Raw genomic sequence first — 21,995 nt, forward strand, 5'->3', positions numbered from 1 at the left:
CCTTTGCCCGAGCTACCCTGGCTCTCTCCTCGTGCAGTTTTCCAAGTTGTCATCATTGCACATGTGCCTCAGGAGGACGGGTCCTATCACACCCCTGGGCACTGCTCTACTCAGGTGAGGATCTGCAGCCGCCACAATGGAGGTGGGCCCCAGGACCTCTCCCGGACTGCCAAACTGATTTCTTGATAGGATGAGTGAAGCTAAGAATAAGGGCGTTCTTTTGACCACATGAGTTAGGTAGTTTGCATCTGAAGCACAGCAACAGTAACGTCTTCTGACCTCAGGACTTACTCTGACTCGAAAACTCCGGCATGCTTGAAAGCTTGTATATACTCTTCACACATTTTTCAGTTCACGTCTAGAAATTTTAAATTTAAATGCAAAGGGTCTAACTCCTTGTATGCTGTAACCACTGACATTTAACATAAAACTGTGAGGTCATTCTTAAGGGGACTCAACGGAATCTATCTGGCAAAATAATCCTGCCACCATCCATTTTAAAAACAGCTGTATAATTATTCTGTAATAGAAACGTGAGGGGGGCCTATATGGCTCAGTCAGTTAGGTGCCCAGCTCTTGATGTGGGCTCGGGTCATGGTTGCAGGGTCATGAGGTCCAGCTCTATGTTGGGCTTTTGTGCTCAGCAGCAAGTTGGCTTGAGGACTCTCTCCTCTCCCCTGACCCTTCTCCCCTACTCATACTCTAAAATAAATAAATCTTAAAAAAAAAAAAGAAAGAAATTTGACATCCTTTCATTTTACTTGGAGATTCTACTTTGATTCCATTCCCCCCCATTAGTTTTATACTACTGTAGATACTTTAATACCTGAATATGTTTTACTGAGGACCCTATCATAACTACCTGTACCAAATTTATATATAATCTTTTTTCTTTGGTAATGCTCTGTAAATATATGTTACTATGTATAATGTTGTATCTATAAAGATACCTATCTATGTAAGATACCTATCTATGCAAACATACACAGATTTATCTCCTTCAGGAATATACCTCAATATAGAAGTCACATAGGACCAGCCTACAGCTAATATCACACTCAACAGTGAAAAACACAAAGCTTTTCATCCAAGATCAGGAACAAGGGAAAAGTGCCCACTCTTGCTACATTAACATAATATAGGAGGTCCTGGCCAGCAATGAGTCAGGCACCCAGGCAGGCAGGCAGAAGGGAGGAAGGGAGAAAGGGAGGAAGGGAGGAAGGAAGGGTGGGGGGTGGGGGTGACTGGGTGACTGGGGTGACTGAGGGGGCACTTGACGGGATGAGCACTGGGTGTTATTCTATATGTTGGCAAATTGAACACCAATAAAAAATAAATTTATATATATATATATATATATATATATATTCTACCCAAAGTGATCTAACAGAGTCAATATAATACCTCCCTATGAAATTCCCATGGCAGTTTACAAAGAAATCGAAGAAAATTTCCTAAAATTAGTTTGGAACCACAAAAACCCTTGAACAGCTAAAGCAATCTCGAGAAAGGAGAACTAAACTGAAGGCATTATGCTTGCTGATTTTAAACAATATTACCAAGCTGTAGTGATCAAAGAAATATGGTACTGCCATGAAAAAAGACACACAGACCTAGGGAACAGAAAAGAGACCCAGAAATAAACCACACATGTGCGTTCGACTGATTTTCAACAAAGGCACCAAGAATCACAATGGGGAAAGGATGAGATCTCTTTAATAATAAATGGTGCTGGGAAAACTTTTACATATCCATATGTAAAAGAATAAAACTGGATCCTTACACAAAAAAAAAACTCCATGGATTAAAGACTTAAACATAATTCCTGAGACCATAAAAGAAACACAGAGGAAAAGCATCCCGTGTTGGCAAGGATTTTTTGGATTACACCAAAAATAAAAGCGACGAAAGCAAAAATCAAACTGAAAAGCTTTTGCACAGCAAAGAAAATAATCAACAAACTGAAATGGCAACTTCTGGAATATCTGCAAAGCATACATCTGATTAAATTTTACTATGTAAAATATGTAGGGAATTCCTATAATAGCGAAAATTAAATAACCCTACTAAAAATGGGTAAAGGAGCTGAACATTTTTTTCAAAGAAAATATATAAATGGCCAATAAGTATATGAAGGGATGCTCAACATCACTCATCATCAGGGAAATGCAAATCAAAACAATGAGATATTACCTCACACCTGTTAGGACGGCTATCATCAGAAAGTCAAAAGGTAAGTATTGGTGAGGATTGGAAAACATTTGTACTTTGATGAAAGCATAAACTGGTACAACCATTATGGAAAACAGAGTGGAGATTCCTCAAAAAAATTAAAAGTAGAACTACCATCTAATCCATCAATTGCACTTATGGGTATGTATCTAAAGGAAATAAAATCACCATCTTGAAGAGATACCTGCATTCCTACGTTCACTACGGCATCATTCACGGTAGCGAAAATATGGAACAACCTAACCATTCACCAACAGAAGAACGGCTAAAGAAAATGTGGTATAGACATACGACGGAGCATCATGCAGCTTTAAAACAGAAGGAAGTCCTGTCATTTGCAACAACATGTATGAACCTGGAAGGTATCGTGTCAAGTGAAATAAGCCCTACACGGAAAGACAAATATTGCACGGTCTCACTTGTATATGGAAAAGTCAAATGCATACTAATAGCACAAGAATGGAGGTTAAAGAAGCTGGAAGTGGAAGAAACGAGGAGATATGAATCCAAGGGTACAATTTGCTATTTATGATTAAGTTCTCAAGAACTAATTATAATATGGTGACAGTCCTAAAGTTTATAATATTATATCCTGAAATTTGCTAAGACAGTAAGTCTTAGTAGACCTCAAGTATCTCATCACAGATACACAACATATAACTATGGGATGGGACAGATCTGTTAATTAGTCTCTTCGTGACAATCATTTCACAACACATACCAAAATATCATGTTTTACACCTTAAATATATAGCTATTTGTCAAAAACCAAATCAAAAACTAAACTAGGAAATAAAATTCCTTCTGAGTTTGGTTATTATTACAGCATTCAAATGATCCAAGATAAAAAGGACAAGTGATTCTTACTAGTAAATAAGAAAAATAAAGTTTTTTTATATGCATCTCTTAATGAAATAGTGCTTTTTCCCCCCAATTAATTAATGTATCACCTTTTAAGTCACCTTTTAAGGTGACTACTACTTAATTCTAGATTGAGGGCAGCCCAGGTGGCTCAGTGGTTTAGCGCCGCCTTCAGCCCAGGGCGTCATCCTGGAGTCCTGGGATCGAGTCCCACGTCGGGCTCCCTGCATGGAGCCTGCTTCTCCCTCTGCCTGTGTCTCTGCTTCTTTCTCTCTGTGTCTCTCATGAATAAATAAATAAAAATCTTTAAAAAAAATTCTAGATTGAGTTCAGCATCAATCTCAATTGATCAATTGCCAGGTTTCTGTTTTCCTATTATAGGGATACAGAAATAAAGTAGACATTATTATAGCAATTTCCATCAATTTGCTTTATTTTCTATTTAAATGTCACCAAATAAAATGATTGACGAGCAAAAATTATTTTTGAATTGTTTAGCAATTCAAAATAAATCCTTCATCTCTGTTGAAAGCAAGGAGGTATAAGCCATGTAATTTACAGATGATTTATGACATCATTTGTCTAGCACTTTCTCAAAACTAACACATCGCAGATTTTCCTTTGGGACAGTGACCTGGAGGTGTCTGCACTCTAGGACCAGATCACGGCGAGACAAGTTGGCTGAGAGAGGTGCCTTTCCCTGGCCAACTCAGAGTCTGTGAAAAGGGAGCAGAGAAAGCACTTGCATGGGGGGCTCTTTTCTAGAAGGAAGAGCCTTAGGAATGAGTACTTACGAACTAAGGAGTCATACAGTGATTCTATTAAAATGATACTTGTCCCTCTACATCACTGGAGAAATGGTCTTGTTTTCCCAGAAGGTCCCCCAGCTCAACAAAGCCCAGGTAGCAAGAGTGGGAAGTGATTCTGAGTTCTAGTCGCCAGACAGCACACACAAGCAGAAGTGGCTCCTCAGAGTAGGTTTTTCCAAGGAATTTTTAGGAAAATGGAAACCTGGCATGCAGAAACAAGGACGGGCTATTCTGCTGACTACACTCAGCGCCGGCCCTGGTGTCATTCTGCGAAACCTCCTGGGAGCCCGTATTTCTCACCTTCTAAAGAGCACCCTCTGTAGATTGCTGAGCACTCGGTCCACATCACTGCAGCTGGAGCCAGACAGAAACCAGGAGGTGCCCTCGACAGCCCCTGGCTTCAAGGAGCCTCTTCGTTATTTCCTTACTTGAATCATCTGCTTCGAAAATTCAACGCAAGTGGGAAGAGGCTGCGTGGGTGATGTTAGGAAGCCAGCAGCTCAGGCAAAGAAGAAGAGGGCAGCCTCAGGATGCATCATTCCAGGAGGGCCAGCGTGGTGTCACAAGTTCCCGGCAGCATGGGGAACGGCGCCGGGGAACAGTCAGGTGGACACGGGCCGTACCGAGGTGTCTGGTAACTGGCGGACTTACAGAGAGCGCCTCCACAGAAAACCTCGTGCCCCTTCACTTTTTCCTCTTCTCCCTCCCTCAACCCTACTCACTAGTGGTAGAAAAAGCGTACGGACAGACAGGAGAAGAGGAGGCAAAAGACCAGACAACACCACCTTTCCCCTCCTACAGGTGTCTGGATGGGCTGGAAGAAAAGGAACAAGCTTGGAAGAGGCTTAAGTGTTGATTTAGAACTATCTGAAAGTTGCGATACCTGAACGTGTGACTTAATACCCAACAATGACCAGAGCAGCTACGATTTCTGCCAAGACGTCTTCAAAGGATACGGAAGGCGAATCCTGGAGTATGTCTGAAGAGTAATACAGGGATAAAAACTAAGTTGTTTGCTACTCACATTCTGCCAAATTTAGTCCATTCAACACATTGGTTACCATAAATTAAATGGAATAATAATGAAAACTACAAAAAGTTGCTCTGGAAAAAAGTCGCAGATCATAAAGGGAAGTGGATTTACAAACTGTAAAATCATAGAGATGTTGATCATCATAATTATACCAACTTTCTCCCAGGCCCTCTGTCATTTTCCATTTTAGCTCACAAGGGCTCTTTTGCCAGCTTCTGGAACCTTCATCTATCATCTTTTCCCTTTAACTCAGATGTCTCTAATTACAAGGATCCCCAAATTAGCTTCCTTTACTCCCAAATAAATTCTCAATGAATGTAATTTCTGTGTTTGGCCAATGTTTGTCTCTTTTGGCTTCATTTTATTCTGCATCAGTAGCATCAGCTTAGAGAAATGTTACTTCTGCTGAATTCATTCGTATAAGATAAAGCAATCTCATCTTTTTAAAGATGGAAATGAAAAAAAGAAAACTAAAACTTACCCGATCCAAGTCTTTACCCTTAGGTTCATTAAAAACAGGCACACTTTTTGTTAGATTTAAAAATGTAGCATATTTGCTCTCTGGTCTGCAAGAGTGGCAGGCTAGTGAACTGTGCTTCAAACCCAACCCAGACATTACTAAATTAAAATGACAACTAATATGCTTTTACAGAAAGCACGGCTAGCTTTACTTATATATGCAGTTCGTGTTTAGCCTCTCAAACACGTGTCCCAGCACACCTGGTCACTCTGATAAGCTTTTCATTTGCAGCTGTGCCTTTTTTTTTCTATCGTTTGACAGATTATGATGATTCTGATTCAGAATTCCGAGTTTCCAGAAACAGGTACTAGAACCTGTATTTTCCTCATTTTCATGAGGTTGAAGAATGTTCTGTCCTCCTATCTGGACATGTTATCTCTCTAATGATGCAACTCATCAGTTCTTATTGCTCCTTACCTTTCTACCTTATTACTGTCAGAGGGCAGGAAGTAGATACCAATCAACCCTAAATATCTTTAATAAAAGAGCAGTATGGCAAAAACAAAAAAACCCTCCCCAAAGCAGTGCTACTTCCCTCTTTATCTTTTTTGTTATTGCATTAAGGACATAGAGCATGCGACCTACCCTCTTGAACATTCAAGTAGACAGTACAGTATTGTTCACTGCAAGCCTAATACTGCACAGCAGGTGTCCACAACTATTCATCCTGCATAACTGAAACGTTAGACGCCTTGAAGAGCAACTCCCCATTTCCCCGTCCTCCCACTTCCTGATTTGTTTCCAACAACCTATTTCTTTGCTTTCATCTCCCTGGTACCAAGATCTATCCTTGCCCTCCATGGGATGTTATTAATGCTTGTGGGTTCAGGCGCTCACAGGATGGTCATTATCTGTAGGCACAATGTTATCAGGAGATCTGTGATGACTACATGACCGTCATTCTTCTCATGTTCCCTTTTCTTTCAGGTGGTACCATTAAAGGTATGGGATAAAAATCAAGTAATGAAATGTCTGCAAATGGTAAAAAAGCTGTACAAGCCTAGCGACGATGTTTCTGTGCCTCTATTCATACAGAACAAAACCTTGCCTGGCTCACTGAGATACTAAGAGACAATGACTTACAAATCCATCAGTAGTTTCCAACACAACCAGAGTACATACAGTTCACCTACACGCCCTTCCCTCCATTACAAAATAAAAACTTTAAAATATTAACTCACTACTACTCTTTCTAAATCAGACTTGTCTCTAAACACACTTTTCTGGATCTCAGATTCTATATTCTGAGTTATGCACCAACCTCACATGCTGTTTCCACCTAATTGCTGGCAGGAAATAGGAACTACAGGAATGAAATAGGCAGTGGCTAGAAATCTTGATTAAGTTTATTGGAAATATGGGCTAAATGAGGCACTTTAATTAGTACCAGACAGAAGGACGAATTGATCTTCAATACCACACAAACTGTTGAAGCTATAAAATTTAGAAAACGTGTCTGAGGCATGAGTCACTATAATGATGGAGGAGATGAATCTCTTTCCTGTTGTGCAAGAGGAGTTCAAGATAAAAGTAACCACACTGCTGAAAGGCTGCAGTTGTTCAGCACTCGGAAGACACGTTTTTAAGGTAATCTACCCCTGGGAAACAATAATAAATATAAATCATTTAATTCATTTTACAGTTAACTCTGTCCATAAGGAAAGAGAGAAGGTATTTAGCTGAATTTCTTTGTGGTAAGAACAAAAAGAATACTGAAGGATTATGGTAATATTTTCTAACTTGTAAGTATTTTAATTCATTTCAATTGTCCACTTAGATGTTGCCTATTATCAGAACTTTTTTGTGAATCCCTCATAAATTAGATGAGAAACATCTTCTGAAAATTTATTTGTGAAAAAAGTTACTGATATAAAAGTTAATTCATTTGATAGACTAAATATTTAAGTATCAAACAAATTTTGTAGAAATTATGCTAAATGAAAAAAGCCAGATACGAAAGACCACATCGTGCATGATTTCATTTATATGAAACGTCCAGGAAAAAAATAAAACTATAGCACTAGAAAGTAGATGAGTGGCTTCCTGGAACTGGCAGTTGGAACACTGTAAACAGGCATGAGGGACTTTTTGAAGTGATGGGTTTTAAAACTGAATTGACAGCAACACAAGTTGATAGCTGTACAAGTGCATAAATTTGCTAAAAACCATCTACTTGACAATGGAAAAATTTTATGCTGTATAAATTATGCCTCAATAAAGCTTTTTAAAAAGATTCTGTAAAAATAACATGGTATTCAGATCCCTAGGGCATTTGCACTCCCTCAAGATTTCATCGACTACCACTGTCCTTGTGTTCATGCCCCCTCTAACCTCCAAATTCGTATGTTGAGGCCACTAATCCTTGGTGTGATGGCGGTTGGGGTTAGGGAGCTTGAATGAGGTCATGGAGGTGGGGAGGTGGTGACCTGTCCCTCCACTATGTGTGGGCACAGCAAAAACTTAGCCATGTGTAAACCAGGAAGAGGGCCCTCACCAAGAATCTGACTCTGCTGATGCCCTGATCTCAAGCTTCTAGCTCCAGAACTATGAAAAATAAATGTCTGCTGTTTGAACCATCCAATCGATGGTATTTTTATTGTAGCAGCCCAAACTGAAAAGTGTGGTGCTGCTATAACAAATATCTAAACATGTGGAGGCAGGTTTGGAGTTGGATTAATTTTGAGGTGCATGCCAGAAAGAGCCAGTATCACAATGAAGGGACTCTAAAGTAGATTCTGGTGAAGAATCAAAGAAAAGAGAGCTATAGAGGAAGCTTCCATCTTCTCAGAGACTACATAATAATTATGAACAGAATGTTTGTAAAAATACAGATGGTAAAGGCTATTTTGATGTGTTCTCAGTGGAAATGAGCAACATGTTATTGGAAACTGTAAGAAAGATGATATTTGTTATCAGTGGCACAGAACCTGGCTGAATTATTTTCATGTTCTAGTGTTTTTTAAAATGTAGGACTTCCATTCAATGAAACTGGGGACTGACCTGAGGAAATGTCCTAGCAAAGTATTGAAGGAGCAGCTTGGTTGCTCCCAACCACTTACAGTAAAATGCAATGAGAAAATGAATTAAAAACAATTGTTATGTAAAAAGTTCCATATCATAAATTACCAAGTCTCAGCCTGTTCATATTATAAAAAATGAAAAAGCATTTCATTAGCACTCCTAAAGGTGTGGCTGACCAGCCATTTAATCAGATAGTAAGTGCAGATATCCAACCATCCCAGCAGGAACCCTACTGCTTTGAACCAAAGGAGATGGAAAGAAATGAAGGAAGGCTGTTCAACTCCTCAATTCCTACAAAATTAGACCAGAGATTCAGCTATGAACACATTCTCGCCTTCAAGACAAGGGTGGAATGACTACAAAGGTGATTCAGAGATCATTATGGCTGCCAACCCCAGCACAGGACTCTAGTGCAACAAGCCTGCGGGGGTTTGGGGGAGTATGGCAGGGGCACATAGGACTATCTCCACCTCAGTTTCAAAGGCTTAGACTTCTGCCTAGCAGGGCCTTGTGGATGGGGCCACTGCTTGGTTTCAACATGCCAGATGGAAGCCACCAGGAGTGCAGGGGTAAGTACCCATCCAGCAGAACCACACAGGTGTGGTCACTGCCTTAGTGGGTCCAAAAGACAAAGCATGGTACCAAAGAGGAGTATTCTTGAGACTTAATGACTAAAGGAATTTATCTTGCTAGGTTTTAGACTTACTTGGAAATTAATGAAACAGAATAAAAAAATCAATCAATAAAACAAAAGTTGGGTTTTTTAAAAATCAGGAAATTTTTTAGCTAGATGGACTAAGAAAAAGACAAAAGATTCAAATGACTAGAATTCACTGAATTCATTTTAGAAAAGAGGGAGTATTTTATGGAAATGAAACACTATAAATGAATACTATAAACAACTGCAATATCAATAAATTAGGTAATTTGAATGAAATGGACAAATTGCTAGAAAGACACCAAATACCAAAACTGACAAGAAGAGATAATATGAATAGATCTACAAGAAATAAAGATATTCAATCAGTAATGGAGAATTACCCACAAAGAAAAGCCCAGCCCTAGATGGCTTTACCAGTAAATTCTACCAAACATTTAAGGAATTCATACCAATTCTTCATACTTCCCCCACCCCACCAAAAAAAAAAAAAAAAAAAAAAAAAAAGAAGGGAAGACTACTTCCAAACTCATACTACAAGGCCAATATAAAACCAGGTCACCAAAAAAGATATTATAGACCACTATTTCTTTTTTTCTTTTTTTAAAGATTTATTTATTTATTCATTCAGAGAGAGCGAGAGAGAGAGGCAGAGACACAGGCAGAGGGAGAAGCAGGCTCCATACCGGAAGCCCAATGTGGGACTCGATCCCGGGTCTCCAGGATCACACCCCGGGCTGCAGGCGGCGCTAAACCGCTGAGCCACCAGGGCTACCCCTAGACCACTATTTCTTAAAGAGATGCCAAAGTCCTTAAGAAAATACTGGAGAACTGAATGTAGTAACAAATAAGAATCATACATCCTGACTAGGTGCAAATCGTGACAGCAATGCAAGGTTGGTTTGACACCTAAAAATTAGGTAATGTATCACGTCAACAGGATAAAAAGTAAAACCTGTATGTTCATCTCCACAGATAAAGAGAAAGCATTTAACAAAATTCAACATCTTTTCACGACAAAAACACTTTAAAGAAGGTACAAATAGAAAGGAACTTCCTCACTTTGGTAACAAGCATCTCCAAAAAATATGCAGAGCTAGCATTTTACTTAACCAAGGAAGATGTGCGCTTTCCTCCTAAAATCAGGGAGAATGTAAGGATGCCTACTCCTGCCACATCTACCCACCACTGCAGTGGAGGAACTAGTCAGGGCAATTAGGCAAAAAAAAAAAATGAAATAAAAGGCATCCAGATCGGGCAAAAAGAAATACAATTATCACTCCTTGCAAGTGACATGATCTTATATAAACAGACATCTAAAAATCCAATAAAAAAAAAACACCCATTAGAATAAACAAGTTCAACAAGGGTGTAGCATATAAAGCCAATAGTTAAAGAGTCATCTTTATGTACTTAATCCAAAATAACTCAGGAAACCAATTTCATTTCTAATAGCATCAAAAATAATAAAATACTAGGAATAAATTTAACCACAGAAGTGCAAAACTTACACTTTGAAAACTACAGACTATTGTTAAAAGAAACAAAGGTCCAAATAACCAGAGAGACACTCTATGTTCATGCATAGGAAGACCTGACATTGTTCATTAAGATGGCAGTACTCCCCACATTGACCAGATTCAACACAATCTCTACCAAAATCCCAGCTGGAAATACTTGCAAAGTCTTTGTAGAAATGGAAAAAAAATTATCCTAAAGGTCACATGGAAATTCAGAATAGCCAAAATAATCTTGAAAAAGAACATAGCCAGAAAACACATACTCATGGTTTTAAAATGTCATACGAGGCCAACACAGAAACAGAAACCCACTGCAAACAAGGCAACGGCAATCAAAATAACGTGGTGCTAGCATAAGGACATGAATGTCCTACAATTCAGATCCAGAAACAAACCCGTCTATCCATGGTAAGTTCATTTCCAAAAGGCTGCCAAGAACATTTAATGGGAAAGCAATAGTTTCTTCAACTGAAGAACTAAACAACTGAACTATCACATGCATAAAAAGGAAACTGAACCCTTACATTCAACCACAAATAAAAATCAACGTAAAAGTAGATTAATGAGGGGCGCCTGGCTGGCTCAGTAGGATAAGCAGCTGACTCTTGGTTTCCACTCAGGTTGTGATCTCAGGGTCATGAGATTGCACCCCACATGGGGCTCTTGGCTCAGTGCAGAGTCTGCTTGAGATGCTCTCTCCATCTTCCTCTGCCCTCCCCACATGTGCAAACATGCATGCACTTTCTCAAAATAAATAAACTTTTAGGATGGATTAATGACCTAAATTAAAGAGAGAAAACTATGAACATCTTAGAAGAAAACATGGGGCTAAATTTTTGTGACCTTGGACTGGGCACTAGATTCTTCGTCTCGGTACCAAGAGTATAAGCAACAACAACAAAGTAGATAAATTGAACAATATCAAAAGACAATATTAAGAAAATAAAAAGATAATCCACACAATGGGGGAAGATATTTGTAAATAATATATAAGAATCTAACACCTAGGATATATAAATAGCTCTTACAACTTAAAGGACAACTCAATAAAAAAGGAGAAGACTTAAATAGACTTTTTCTTAAAGAAGATCTACAAATAGCTGCTATAGCAGATGAAAATATGTCCAACATCATTAGTCAGGAGGGAAGCGTAAATCAGATCACAATGAGATACTATTTCTTCTCTACTAGAATGACTGCATAGGGCAAATACTAAGCATTGGTGTGAATGTGAAGAGATTGAAATTATTATATGTTGTTGATAGGAAAATAACATGGTGTAATGATTTTATTGCAGTTTGGTGGATCCTCAAAAATCTCAACATGCAATTATTGTTGCATGTGACCCAGCAATTCCACGCCTATATATATATATATATATATGTGTGTGTGTGTGTGTGTGTGTGTAAAACAACTGAAACAGGGACTCCGACAGATATTTGTACATTAGTTGCAGCATTCTTCACAGTAGCCACAAGGTGGACACAATGCACGTGTCCTCAATCTAAATGAAAGGATAAAGAAAACGCAGCATAGACGTACACTGGACTAAGATTTGGCCACGAGAAGGAATGACGTTCTGATACATGCCAGAGATGGAGGAGCCAGGAAACACCAGGTTAGGGGAAAAGCCAGTCACAAAAGAGCACATATGACATGATTCTATTTACCTGAAATGCCCAGCAGGCAACTCTAGAGAGACAGACATCCATCAGTAGTTGGTCAGGACAGGTGCTCTGAGGCTGGTGTTTCTTACTGGGGAGATGAATAGGCTCTGAAATTGCTGCTGGTTGCACAACTCTGTGAACGTACTACTGCAGACTAACAGAACTAACCCTTAGAACAAAAACCAAACCTCTCTCTGGACTCCATACGCCCCACCAAAAATATCCCCCATCGATTTCCTTCTGCCTCACAGCCTCCTCCTAGGTTTAAAGACTCTCTTGAAAGGGCTGTTTGTTTTCATTATTTTCCCTTCCTTGTCACACCGTAACTCAGCTCTGTTTGCCTGAAGGAGTGAAGCCCACACCCTTCAATATTTACTGTGACTAAGCCATAAAAGTAAGTGCAAGCAACTGAGTCAATTCTGACAGCCTAGATGGTGTGAGAAGATCAAGGAGGACAAGATATCTGTCCCTTTCTCAAGAGGGAAATATAAAATGAACAGATAAGAAACACATTAGTCTGAAGATTAGAATGAGCCAGAAAGATTCTGCTCCATATTGGGTCACCTCAAAGAGGCTCTCAGCAAGTGAGGCTTAAGATTTTTTTTAAAAATAGGCTCCAAGGCCAGTGTGCAGACCAGTGCACCTTGGACCCTGAGACTCAGCCCTGTGCTGGAATCAAGAGTCAGGTGCTTAACTGACTGAGCCATCCATGTGCGCCAAGTCAAGATTTTTTAAATTTAAAGTCCAGTTAGTTAACCTACAGTGTACTATTAGTTTCAAGGTAGAGTTTAGTGATTCATCACTTACATATAACACCCAGTGCTCATCCCATCACCCAGTTACCCCAACCCCACCCCCACCTCCCCTCCTGCAACCCTGTTTGTTCCCTATAGTTAAGAATCTTTATGGTTACCCTGTTTTTATCTTATTTTAGATTTCCTTCCTTTCCCCTGTGTTCATCTGTTTTCTTATATTCCACATGAGTGAAATCATATCGTATTTGTTTTTCACTGCCTTATTTTGCTTAGCAAAATACACTCTAGTTCCACCCATATTATTGCAAATGGCAATATTTCATTCTTTTTGATGGCTGAGTAACATTCCATTGTCCACACACACACACACACACCTATTTTTAACTTCTTGAGGAACCTCCACACTGTTTTCCAGAGTGGCTGTACCCGTGTGCATTCCCACCCACAGTGTAAGAGGGATACCCTTTTTCTGCATCCTCCCCAGCATGTGCTGTTCCCTCATTTTAGCCATTCTGACCAGTGAGGGGTGGCATCTCCTTGTGGTTTTGATTTGTATTTCCCTGATGAGTGACGTTGAGCATTTTTTCACGCATCTGTTGGCCATGTGCAGGTCTTCTTTGGAGAAATGTCTAATACCAAGAGTCCAACCACACAAAGATAAACTGGAAGGTGGGAAAAGCAAGAGGAATGGCATGAAGTCCAGCAACTGACCAGGGGAAGGGCGAGGCTAGATGAGGTCCCAGGGATAAGGAGAGGCTGGTGAGGGGCAGGCCTGTAGGGCTTTGTGTAAGGCAGGGAGACAGGTTTCAATGTGCTGCTTCTCCATCTCCTAATACTCTGTGCACATCTGTCCTGTAACACTACTGTGTCCCCACCTCAAACTAGTGCCAGCCCTAAGGAAAAAGAAAGTTTCTATTCACCTCTATCTAACCAGCGCCTAGACAGGATCTGAAGGGACGTTTCCTGAATGAACGGGCCACATCATCATGTTGTGACAAGACAAAAATCCTAACTCTTGAGGAACGGAAAAAAAAAAAAAAAAAAACCCTTTTCTAAAGGCAGTAGAAAAATGCAAATCAGGAAATGTCACTCAAATTCCTCAGACGAGCCTGGTTATTTCTACCAGAGACGGTGATGTTTCCCAAGTTTCCATCAGTTACAAAGAACGTCTTCCAAACTTAAACTCATCCCAGAATTTGAAACCTAAAACTGCCAGAAAAGAACAGCTTTAGCTTCTCTGATTACTGGTTCCCTAACTCAAGCCTATTTCCTACTTGTTGTAAGACACTGTGCGAGACACGGTACCCACCCCCACGTCTTCAGTGTTTTATGGTCCTGGGCAACACAAGGAAGTGGAAAAACTACCAGGTTACAATTCTAGAGGATGAAATTAGATCAAGCATCACCTTCTAAATACCCCAGGATAATCCATGCTTTCCTTTCCAATGACTTACATTTACCTGTTTCATTATTCACTTCTCGTCTGCAGGTTAGATTTTCTGTTTGCATGACACAGCACCCTGATCTAGAAAGACGCACCATGATTCTAACATGGTTCAGACAGAGCTAACAGGTAACTGTCTCGGAGCATACGACCAAACAATGCTTCAGATAAATAAACACATTTCTTTGGAAGGGGAAAACATTTTTTTCAAGTGGCTTACTGTGGCCTTGAGGCTTCGGCCTGGTCCGTCTGCAGTTTTTCTCCTCCTTCCACTTCCATCGTACAGTAGACAATTCGATTGGGAGCAACGGATTTCAAACCTTGCACTTCCATTATGACAATCTAAAGATACAAAAAGAATTGAGATGATGCATCAGATTGGCCATCTTTAACCATCTAGAAAGATAGTGACACTAACTACGATTAGAATCACTAATGGGTAAAATTATCTGGTGACGCCGACGATATCTTATCTTCTGTAGGATCTACCTGCATTCACGTAGGTAGAGAAAATAACACTTTGAGGAAGTATAGTATTGAAGGAATATCTCCTGCCAGCTTATGAAAGTAAGGCTGAAATCTCTAAATGTAAGCCCTACTGAATTGAGGTGTAAATGCAGATCCTTAAAGGTCAAGCAGAGGTAAAGCAGATTCACCCATGAAAATGGGGTGAATGTGCTAAAAGCAGTGCAGGTTGGTTTCACATTAAATGAAATACTATTTATGAATGGTGCACATCATCATCACAACTCGTCAACAGTATGTGACATCATCAGAATTTTCTGCAGTTACTTACTTTAGATGACAATATTTATAAAATAATATTATAGAAAATGTGTATCTTATTATGAAATATGGAAAATAGGATTTGCCAATGAATATCTTACCACTAACTTGGCAAGGAAAAAAAAATGACTTTTCCATCCACTAAAGGTACATGCTAACTCAGTGTAGTGCACCAAGAATGGGCAGAAAGACTGATATGGTTTCTATATCTATAACTCCTGGAAAAATGGGAAACAAATATTTTTCAAGTGGGCTTTTCACATTCATATAAATAGCTATTGATTTTAAAATACTGTAACCTAATATTTTCACTGGGTGTACACATAAACAAGTTTTATTAAGTACTTTTTGTAATTTTTTTTTCTAATCAAAACTTGCATCTTCATTCCTAAGTTCTTGAAACTCATGAAATATATTCAATGGCATTTTTATAACACGCTCATTCACGTCTTCACTGACCTCATGGTATACTTGTACAAACAAGGCTAACAGCATTCATGCTATGCAGCTACCAAAACAGCCATTAGAAATATCATCCTATCATCATGTATTGATCATGTAATACATTATCAGAGTCACTGCACTTTTCACTAAGTCGTGATATGAATCTTGAGGCCAAAGGTCTCAGAGAAGCCATCTCAAAACCTCTCTGCCTTCCACTCTTCAGCACAACAGAAGGGCTATGCTCGTAAATACAAACGGCTATTTTTTCTTAAAAATGAGAAACTAATCACCAAAAAAAGAAATGCCAACCTCAGAAGCATTTTCCTGCCTCAAGTGATTTTTGTCTTTTTATTGCACTGAGATGCATACCAGTATATGAGTTAAGAAAAGGACATAACAGAAAAGAGAGTAAGAACAAATGGAGAACAGTAATACCTCTCCTCACTGCTGTAATACACTCAAGGAAGTTAGAGAAAAGCACCTGGTCTTGTGGAGGGTAAGTAAAAGGAGGTATATAGTCTTAATAAATCAACTTGTAAATAAATAAATAAATAAATAAATCAACTTGTTAGTCATTTTGAAACTCATTAAATCCTTATACAAATAAAATGAAGCAAAAGCTGAGGCAAATGAAATACATCAACCATATCAATGAAAAACGGATTCCACATGGACTTATTTAGCAACATGACCCAACTGACTTTCTTTTTAAAAATTTTATTTATTTATTCATGAGAGACACACACAGAGAGAGAGGCAGAGACCCAGGCAGAGGGAGAAGCAGGCTCCCTGCAGGGAGCCCGATGTGGGACTTGATCCCGGGACCCTGGGGTCACGACCTGAGCCAAAAGCAGATGCTCAACCACTGAGCCACCCAGGCGTCTGACCCAAATGACTTCTTAGTAAAATCTTTTAAGGTCACTTGAAACATATGAAGCAACAGAACTGTGTACACATAATAAATGTAGAAATCTTTTGGTTCCTATTTGGGAACATGTTACTTGCACTGCATCTCTTCCTATCGTGTGCTCAACAGTCAAAGTGCAAGGGAGAAGAAGGGAAGCATCTGCTTACCACTATTCCTGTCACCTCCACCACAAGCTACTGTAAACAGGACCTCCTGAAACACACAACTTGTGAAACAGTTTTCTGTTCCAAAAAACAATACTCCCATCTGTGCTGGGAATGTTTTATTCTGCAGAACTGCCACTTTCAAAGGAAGTTAACTTCTGCTCTGAATCCATACATATAAATAAAACAACAAAATTCTACAGATCTGATTTCCAAAAGGAATTTTTTAAAAATGCAGCTAGTCTCAATCATTGATGACAAAGACAGCCCAGAATTCCATGGACCATCAGCTGACCTAATTTAGGCAATGGCTTCGACCAACTCCCCACAAAACTTGATTATGGAACCATGGAAAATAAAACCAGTCTGAATTCCATCTTGTCTTCCCCAATCTCTCTGTGACGGATATAATAAAGACAAAATATACAGAGTTATTATAGAAGCAGAAAGAAGGGAGGCGTGTACAAAATACAAATCTTGGTAGCATACTTCTGCACGCAGCATCATCCTGAGTTACGCAGCGCTCGGCCACCTGCAGGTTTGTGAAAACGAAGCTGAGCGGTATTTGGAGACCTCGTACTGCCAAAGAAGTTGTCTGCCAGCCTAACGCCAATGAAAACTGAAAATCAACTGCATCCGTGCCAGTGACACTGCTTCTCCTACAACACGCACACTCAGCTTCATAGATTAACAGCCGTCGTCCTCCTCTCTCTTGAATACTTAACGTACCGTTGGATGGCTTATGGTTCTGTGGGTTAGCTTCCCCCTTGCCTTACTATTCCCTCTGAAGGCTTCCTGAATAGAGAGACCTAAAAGTAATTGCTGCCTTTTTCTTTTTTGTAACTGCTGCTTTTTGGATATCAAAGTTCCCAGTTCAATCAATATTTATCAAGTCAAATATGCCAGGCAGTGTTTTAGGCTCTTGTGATACCTCAGTAAACAAGACGAGTGCTTGACTTCCTGTAGCTTACATGTTAATAGGATGCGCCAGGTAGTGAACAATAAACATAACAACTGAATTACATGTTAAGTGGTAAGAGCTGTGGCAAAAATTCAGCCGGACAAGAGAACAAACAGGGTACAGAGAGAGAAGAGAGCAGTCCGTGGCAGTCATAAAGAGGTGATAAAGTTCAGCAGTTTTTCAGATCTGCACGTACTCCTTAGACATCACTTCTTGAAAAACTTTACCCCCCCCCAAAAAAAAAAAGAAAAAGAAAAAGAAAAACTTTACCCACTGGATGCAGTCTAAGCCTGGCTGATGAAACGTGAGACCCTAAAACTGGATTAACTGCTTGCCTTCAGAACTTTCTGAGGTTGAGGAGCAAGGCTCGGATAACTGGCCAGGGGTAATTACTGGGTTTAACGGGGCGGAGATCGGAGGCCCTGGGGACAGCGGGGCCCTAGTCTATCCTCCCCCGGGTCCACAAGTGAACACTGTGTAGGCTGCACCAGGTATGACTTCATTTTGCTGTTGGACACACACTCCTATTCATAATCCTGGGGTACATCGTGGAAAACATCTCTGAGATGCTGTGCAAGGAAAATATCTGCCTTATACAGTCAGGGCAACAGAGGACCATCAAAACAGGGTTATAAACAGGCAGCTCCTCAGGCCATGCAAAATGGAGGTTTAACTCCTATTCTCCCCTTAACATGATTTTATTGTTAACTGAGCAGCCCTGTTTAATATACTGGCAATAAAGTATGGAATAATTCACAGTTTTACAAGCATGATTTTATTTTCAAAAGGGAAGGGAGTTCATAAAAGCCAGCTATTTACAACTTTTGTTTAAGAATTTTTAAACAGAGAAAAGAGAAGGTGTTCTGAATGATTTCCAGTTCTGCATGATAGGTTTACACATGATAAAAAATAATCTGCATTACAAATTATACTATAATCAAGTAACTGATTATATTTTGTACAAAGCCTTAAGAGGAAAAGAAAAGCAATGTGGCACTTTATATCTTGGTGAGTAGGAAAACAGACAGGAAGGAGAAGACAATTGTACAGGTAAGATACTGTGTAGTTTCCCATTAAATATCTCCTTAAGGTATTGAAGAGATTGAGGAGAAACCCAGTAATGGTAAAATCAGTAGGAAACCCCAGAAAAGAGTCTTGAGTCAGATGAAAACCTATTTCCAACTCTCAAAGTAAATTTAATCTATTAAACTACAAAGAAATCATTAGCCTGGCAGTTAAGAAAGAGAGAGGCAGCTGGCTTATCCTCAGGTCTGAATTTATCTTTGAGTTGAGTAAGCGCAGGAAAGAATCAAAGCACACATTTGCTTTTTCTGCCACAAACTAATAAGCAAGCCACGAGTAACAGGTATCAACAAAGAAATTTAAGATGGTACCTCCTGAGACTCCATGTACTTTCCTCGGTCCACCTATAAATTTAAATAGCAGTAGTGGGCTCCAGCAAAGGAAGATTTAACAATGCAAGGAAGGAATTGCAAGCTTTAGGTTTTGAGAGTGCTGTAAATTTAAGCTTGATACGGGAAGTATGTGTTGTGCTGTGTATAAAGGCATAACCACACACAGGGATCAGCCCAAACAGAAACATTAGCAACAAGAAAACAGTGCCATGGAAAACCTCAACGGGGGCTGTGGTAAGAGTCTGCATCAACATCTGCTTCCCAGTGAATGACCTGCATACGAAGGATAAAACTCTGCCGTCTTCGGGATCACAATTCTAAACGCATGACGTTGGTTCCTGTTCTTCATAGTAGGTAGTGTAGCTATCAGGAGACCGAACATCCTGGAAAGGAATAACTGTCTACCTATCATCTATCTGCACCCAATATCGTGTTGCAAAGCTAGCCGGTGTGATTCGATTCTAGAAAAACACCATAGGTGAAGTAGATTGAAAACAAAGCAAACCAAAAGCCTGAAAGCAATTCCCAAATCACAGAGCATTCAATTATGTGTCTAACTCCTGGCTCCACCCAATGTGCTCTGGTGCTTACTTTATCCATGAACTTACATCAGCCCAGTGGGCATAAAGACAACTTGTCTCAAAACTTATTATTTGATCCTAGAACTGCTATTATGTTTAAAGCACAATTTGCATTGATTTGCATTCACAATCTGATTGTCTAGCAAATGAAGAATAATATGACTCCTTCAAAATAGATCACACTGCTTTTAAATTCAAAACTTTACCACGAAGGTCAGCACAGCTTATTTTGCAGTCCTGTTTATGCTGTCAGAGGCGTGGGGTGAAGTCACTTACCTCTAAGGTGAATGACAGCACCACGTCCGACTTCGACAGCTGAATCTCATTCTCATCGCCTATGTCCAAAAATGCAGAATTCTGTGAACGCTTTAACTTTTGTAATTTAAATTCTGGACCACCTTTTGAAACTGGAAGACTTTCCAAGTTGGCCATTAGTAGGTTCACCGAAGACCGCAACTCTTCTATATACATACTCTCCATTTCTTTTGCTATAAACTTGGGGAAGTTTCTTTCCTTGAAAACAAATTTTAAAATAACAATGTTACAAAAGTCATATTTCAATTCTATCATAGAAGGTTATACAATGTATAAGTCTGCTGTCTTAGAAATTGTGATGGTCAATATAAATGTGTCTACCCAATACTTGAGTCTCCAAGCTTTAAAATCATCAGGCTTCGGTAATTTTGATTATTTCTAAGAGTACCTTATATCTTTTTCAAAATAATTATGGTACAAAATGAGTAACATTTTCACGTTAACTTTATTTATTTTTTTAAATTTTTTTAAAAATTTATTTATGATAGTCACACACACAGAGAGAGAGGCAGAGACATAGGCAGAGGGAGAAGCAGGCTCCATGCACCGGGAGCCCGACGTGGGATTCGATCCCAGGTCTCCAGGATCGCGCCCTGGGCCAAAGGCAGGCGCCAAACCGCTGCGCCACCCAGGGATCCCCTAACTTTATTTTTGATAATGTACTTGTTAAGGAAAAACTGAAAACCTACATGGGAGAAAATTCGGGGTCTAGATACATCTTAATTAGCCACTGTTAACTTTGAAATGCTTGGGGTAAATCGGTTGGTAAGAAAAATGTTCAGCATACACTGCAGTACCTATTAGGAAACAAACATTTTATTCATCTTTCTTACCTCAGATATGTATTGTTAAGAGAATATCCCTTTTTATAAGCATTCAAATTAAAAACCACATAATAGCCATATAATGATATTTCTAAAATTAATTTTCACATCACACAAATATGACCAGACCCCTTATGACTATAAAATCAGTTTTCTAGTAAAGATTTAGAAAACTTTAAATTTAAAACAAAAGGCCAATTTATGAATAAAGTTGTACATAAAGAATAACTAGAAATTTAGATGACTGATTTCCTTTTTGCGTTAACTGACCATCGCCATTTGATCCTTAGATTCTGCAATCAGATGTCAGCTTCTTTCACTCAATGAAAAGGACGTTCCGAATACTTGTATTTTAAAAGATCGGCATATATGGCCAAACTGCCCTTCGAGAAGAGGACACCCATTTATATTCCTACAAACAGCAAAAGGAGGCTTCCTCTCGCTATTGGCTCCTTCTTAATCTTTGACAACCTGGCCTCAGCTCTTTCCCTTAAAAACGGGTGACAGCTCTACGAAGTACCACGTGACGTGGCGACAACTGTACAAGGCTGGCTGGGAATGCGAGCAGCCAGCCACCTTTCCACCAGTGGCGTACTGCTCTAGAAAGCTCCGTGCCTTTCCAGCTCCCTGGACGTCATCCGAAGCGTAGCCTGAGGGATCCCCATCCTGGGACCAGAACCCATCCGTGCTGCTCTCGTCAGCCTGCACCCAGCCTCACTCGCTCACACCATTTGCTCAGGGGATGGAGAGCAACATCTGGCACCGCTTTGCAGATCACTCCCAGAGCCTCAGGCCACCTGTTTTTCCTCTTCACCCAAACATAACTGTCATCTATTTCTTTTAACATAATTTGCATATAATCAATATTAAAATTGCATATTTATTGTCACATAGTAATTAAGTAAGCACATTCATACTTTTTTTTTAACATTTTATTATTTATTCATAAGAGACACAGAGAGAGGCAGAGACACAGGCAGAGGGAGAAGCAGGCTCCCTGCAGGGAGCCTGATGCAGGACTCGATCCCAGGACCCCAGGGTCATGCCCTGGGCATACTTAACTTTCTTAAGGAAGATT

The 21,995-nt window shown here is 39.6% G+C and overlaps 1 protein-coding gene across 15 annotated transcripts in view; it reads right to left on the reverse strand.

The window, feature by feature from the left end:
• The window catches only part of CADPS2 (calcium dependent secretion activator 2), a 454,345-nt gene that overhangs the window by 245,807 nt on the left and 186,543 nt on the right, over positions 1–21,995 (reverse strand). For all 15 annotated transcript variants that reach the window (XR_007402156.1, XM_025477139.3, XM_025477137.3 and 12 more), the window contains 2 exons: positions 20,055–20,291; positions 14,741–14,862 (listed from right to left, as the gene is read on the reverse strand). Coding sequence is in view for 14 of the 15 variants with exons in the window: in XM_025477139.3 (XP_025332924.1) it covers positions 14,741–14,862; positions 20,055–20,291 (359 nt within the window). In the remaining variant the exon portion in view is untranslated. The remainder of the gene's footprint in view (positions 1–14,740; positions 14,863–20,054; positions 20,292–21,995) is intronic.

The sequence above is a fragment of the Canis lupus genome, chromosome 14 (assembly GCF_003254725.2).
Source record: "Canis lupus dingo isolate Sandy chromosome 14, ASM325472v2, whole genome shotgun sequence".
NCBI classification, from domain to species: domain Eukaryota; kingdom Metazoa; phylum Chordata; class Mammalia; order Carnivora; family Canidae; genus Canis; species Canis lupus.